The sequence below is a fragment of the Rutidosis leptorrhynchoides genome, chromosome 11 (genome assembly GCF_046630445.1).
Source record: "Rutidosis leptorrhynchoides isolate AG116_Rl617_1_P2 chromosome 11, CSIRO_AGI_Rlap_v1, whole genome shotgun sequence".
Classification (NCBI taxonomy): Eukaryota; Viridiplantae; Streptophyta; class Magnoliopsida; order Asterales; family Asteraceae; genus Rutidosis; species Rutidosis leptorrhynchoides.
In genome coordinates, this window is record NC_092343.1 from 105,027,377 (window position 1) to 105,032,681 (window position 5,305).

The 5,305-nt window shown below is 36.8% G+C and overlaps 1 protein-coding gene across 1 annotated transcript; it reads right to left on the reverse strand.

Moving 5' to 3' along the window:
• Positions 1–790: 790 nt before the first annotated feature.
• Positions 791–2,473, reverse strand: LOC139874838 (uncharacterized). Its single transcript, XM_071862231.1, has 3 exons — positions 2,270–2,473; positions 1,629–2,060; positions 791–889 (listed from the first exon to the last, which is right to left on the reverse strand). Exons 1-3 carry the CDS (start codon positions 2,471–2,473, stop codon positions 791–793), a joined length of 735 nt encoding a protein of 244 aa, XP_071718332.1.
• Between the last annotated feature and the right edge of the window lie 2,832 nt (positions 2,474–5,305).

Here is a 5,305-nt window from a genome sequence, read left to right on the forward strand (position 1 = left end):
TCTCCCCAAAATCCAACATTGCGTAACCTAACTTGCACATGGCTAAGTGAATGGAAACATCCTAACAACTATAGGCATCTAGCATCAAGCTAAGTACAATTGCATGACACAACAATTAAACAACCAATACAGTAACAAAAGGACGGGCGACTTGTATGTGCCTAGCTGATCGGGCTGGAGTTTACTGATAGTTCATGTTACTGTCTCATTCGTATAGTAATCCGGACGCAGGGGATGCGTCATTCAAACTATACTACACGAAGAGTAACACTTGAACCCAACCACACAAATCATAGTTGACCTCTTGCCCAGGTACACAAATCATAGCCAGTTGCTGAGCTACACAAATCATAGCCGACAATACCTATGTGCACATAATCATCACAATCAACATAGTACATTATATACTATCAAATCAGGTCAAACATGGCAGGACAACAATAGCATAACCCGCTACTGCATACATACAATAGTTAAGATAGTCCCACTCACCTGATAAATAACAAGAACTTAGAATTCTAATGTTACCGAGACTTCTCTATGTCCTTATCATCTAAAGATAACACAAACAGAGACATAACAGTGTTCTAAACATAAATTAGACACACAGACAGCATAACGGCTTTAAAAAATAATTTAATGAAACACACTATATATGCTGATGTCCAACCGTACGGATCTGGATCATCCGTAAGAATCCATGACCCACCCGTACGGATTGGTATCCCATCCATATGATTCTATGATATCTATATCCGTATGGTTACACCCATCCATACTGTTGCAAGACTCATCCATACAGATACAGTCTACATCCGTACGGATGCAGTTTATTTGAAGCAGCACTAGCAGGTTTTCGAGCTAATTCACCTAAAATATCATTTTTGCACTGTTTTGACACAAAAACTGGTATAGAGATCATATAAAGACCATATGAAAATGTTTTTTTAACAACAATTGGTGTTTACAACACCTTCAAATGCTAGTTTTGATTCAAACTCCATTCTTGTACGAAACCTAATAAAAATCACGATTTCACTTCAAATTTGCACATGAAATCAGCTGTAAAATACCTTATTGAATCACTGAAATCACAAGAAATGAAAATCAGCTTTTAAACTAGATCAAACACAATATTTGGGAATTGGGGTTTATAGGAACTTAGGTTCTATATGTGTGTGAGTCAAGTTTCTAGAATATGGAAGCAAGGAGTAGAAGCAGAAGTTTTAAAGCAAAAGGGGTTTCTTCACATGAAGAAAACCTCTTCCATGCAACACACGAGTATTTACCTGTTATCTAAAATCTTGACACCTCAACTGTCCTAACGAGGTCCAATTTCAACAAACCAATATGTTCTGTGACCCTTGTCATAAAATGCACATAACTGACCAATCAAGTAGTTATAAGCATATAATTATAAATTAGTAAATTAATATAAGAGAAAGGTAAAATGGTCATTTACCGCTAGGCCAATTTAAGGTTGTTACAACTCTACCCCCCCCTCCTTAAGAAGATTCCGTCCTCAGAAACTGGTCAAGGCCAAACACATAAGGGTAACGAGTTCTCATCAGTTCATCTGTTTCCCAAGTTAGGTTGGCAACTAAACTATGCTTTCACTCGATCAATACCATTAGAATTTGCTTATGACATAACTTTGTAATCTTCTGGCCTACAATCTTAACAGGCTCTTCCACTAACTTTTTACTCATATCAACTTTCAAATATTGTAGTGGTAGAATTTGACTTTCATCGTGTATTTTGAACTTACAGAGGTAACATACATTAAATGTATTGTGAATACCATCCAACTCTGCAGGAAGATCTAAAACTACTGTCTGATCATTCAACACTTTTCGAATATTAAAAGGCCCAATGTACCTTGGTGCTAACTTGCCTCTCTTACCGAAACCGCGAAGGTACCCGGTCGTCTGCGCGGATCTGCGTACATCTCTCGCAGCTTCTAACTTTTCACGCGCAATAACTACTTTCTCTGTAGTTTGTTTTACTATTTCTTGACCCGCATATTGTTTATCCCCAGTTTCTAAACACAAGTCGGAGTTCTACATCGGCGACCATACAACATTTTATGAGGTGGCATGTTTATACTAGAGTGGTACGAGTTGTTGTAGGCGAATTCAATCAGAGGTAAATGAGAATCCCACGATCCACCGTACTCTAATACACAGGCTCTTAACATATCCTCTAAAGTATGAATAGTACGCTCACTTTAATCATCTGTCTGAGGATGATATGTTGTGCTGAGATTAACACAAGTATCCAAATTCTGTTGTAGACTCTGACAAAAGTTGGACACAAACTTCGAGTCTCTGTCTGACACTATCGATAACGGTATCCCATGACGAACTACAATCTCATTCACATACAACTGAGCTAGTTTATTAAGTGAAGATGTCTCACGTGCAACCAAAAATTGTGTGCTTTTGGTCAATCTATCAACTTTCACCCAGATCATGTTGTGTCCCTTCTCGGTTCAGGGTAACTTTGTTACAAAATCCCTTATGTACTCCCACTTCCATACAGGGATCTTGAGTTGGCGAACGATCCATAGGATTTTTGGTGTTCTGCTTATACCTGATCGCATATATGAGAATCGTAATGGAACCTAAATTCTATTATTAAAAGTCTTTAAACTACGAGAATCGTTGATTATATCCTATTTTCATTTCATAATATTTCAGCTTTCAGGAGTTCATCCTTCAAAGCTTCCATCTGAGTTATTTTCAAGCGGTCAATCAAATATGACACAATCTAAAATCTCATGAACTTCAAATTGTCATTCCGATTCTGACCTTGCGGGCTGTAAGGATTATTGAAGTTATGGTTATACTGACCCCTACGCTATAACTGGTTATTATTCTGTTGGGATATGTAGGATATCTCCTCCTTTTGAACGATGGTCAAACCCGCATCACAGTCTTTACCCAAATTAAGACCCACGCAGAAATCACATCCTACCTTCATGGCATGTATTTGTTTGTTCAGTTTCTCCATATTCCTAGATACCTTCCAACTTAGAACTAATAGAACCAAAATCGTCGAAAGCACCGCTGCTCACGACTGTAGAAGATCAGGTCACCACTTTCTCTTAATGCCACTCGTGGAATACTCAGCTTGTTTCTCTATATTTTTCATAGGCTTCCTCCTCGGTCTATCCATAATCGATCCACCCGCACCTTGATTAATAGAAATACAGGTGGCAACATCACACCCTTTATAAAAAAATCTGGACATTGTGAAAGGTGTCTAGCCCGTGCTGTGGACACTCTCTCAACGTCTTACCAAACCGAGTACAAGCTTCATAAAGTGTTTCTGTAGGCTTCTATCTAAACACATTAATATTCTATTGAAGTGAAACGACCCAACCCGTCGTATTCCGGCCCATATTTTTTTTCTTTTTAACGTAATAATAATTACAACATTTAGGTCCCAATTATGTTTCCAAAAACATCTTCATTACAATAGTAAGTTTAATCGACTTTAAAACATACATTACATAAGTTGAAATACAAAATGGGCATACAACCCAAGACCCGTTTGACATAACCAAAAGGTAAACCTTGACCCGACTATTTTACTTTTCAACAAAACCGAGCATGGTGATTGGGAATGCTACCCAATCCTAATCAAAAGTCTAAAGCACAATCTTCTAAAGCAACCCGCAAAGCACTAGTCCCCATGCTTACCCAAGCCGCCACCTTGCGAACCTATAAAAATGTAAACAACGAGAGGGTAAGCTAATGTTTAGTGAGTGAGAATATACTACATACATATATATGCATAAAATGGACACACCACACAACAATAATAAAGTAGCACATACCTGAGTCCGAGCATAAAGGCAAGCTAATCTAAACATACTGTACGATCGCTATACAACAGGCTAATAAATCAACAATGTAAGTACACCAACAACGATAAGACCAACGCCATCAAGCTACACCCGGAGGGTTAGCTACATCACAATAATACGACTATATATATATATATATATATATATATATATATATATATATATATATATATATATATATAACAAATGTGTAAACCGCCCAAGGTTAATCCCTAATGTAACATCTCGCGTTTTTCCGTTAAATTTATTTTAACACCGTCTTTTTTTTTAGATAATATTTTCCGTTATCTAAATTCATGTCCTTCGTTAACTAATGTTCTTGATATTTCCGTTATTGGATTATAACATCTCTCATTTACTTAGCACATTTAAAATATTCGTTCGGTTAATTCCCGCACCCGCTTTGAAACTTGAGGGACCAAAGTTGCAAAGGGGCCTAACTAGTTGACTAGGTCAACTAGTCAAACCCCACTCTCCACCATTCATTCACTCCATCCTCCACCTTTCCATTTTCTCTCTACTTCTATTTTATGAACTCAAACACCCAACTCACAAAATCTTCATCTAAATTCGAATCAAGAAGCAAACATCAAAACAAATTACATTTTCGTGATCCTCTCTTCATCCTCTACATTTTGGTACCAATTTCATCAAGTTTGGGTAACATTTCTAAAACTCTAGATTTCTTTAAATTCGTATTTTTGACTTGAAATGGTGTTAGTTAGTGTCTATGGCTCGTGTATAACATGAATATATGTTTTGTTTACTGGATTCGTTGTTTTGAGTAACTAGTTTGAACATTTGAAATGAGTGTGCTTAATCTTTCATTTTGGATGAGTTAATGTTGTTAATTTGTTAAAGTTCATGATTTAATTGTGTTACTATTATCACTAGCTTCGTTTTGATGCGTAGGTTGAGTAAGAAAACTTCAAGAACATGATTATTGATTTTTGTGAATTTGGTTAGGGTTTGATAGACTTAAAACAAACTTTTGATGTTTCGAATGCCATGAAATGTTATTAGTAAGTGTTTAGTTGTAATGTATGTTTCATTACCTTCAAAACGGCATATCATATGTGTGAATTGGATTCCCGAATCTTAAAATGCATTTTGTAAACTTGAAACGATGATTTTGAACATTTAATGATCACTTGACGAGATTTCGGCTATTGTAAATGATGTTTTTACTTGATGAAAAGTGGTTAGTTGTATTCCTTGTCAAAATATCTTTCCAACGATATAAGATACGCATTTTAAATGTTTAGGGTTCGTAAATTATGTTTGTTTGAAGTTTGGCTCGTTTGGAACACTTGAAAACTGCCAGACTTGTTGAACCGAGAAATGGAGCGGCGCGCCAAAACCCCGCGCGGCGCGCCATTCTGGACTGTCCCAAATTCTTTTGTTTTTCACGTTTTCACCCCCGCTTACTTGTAA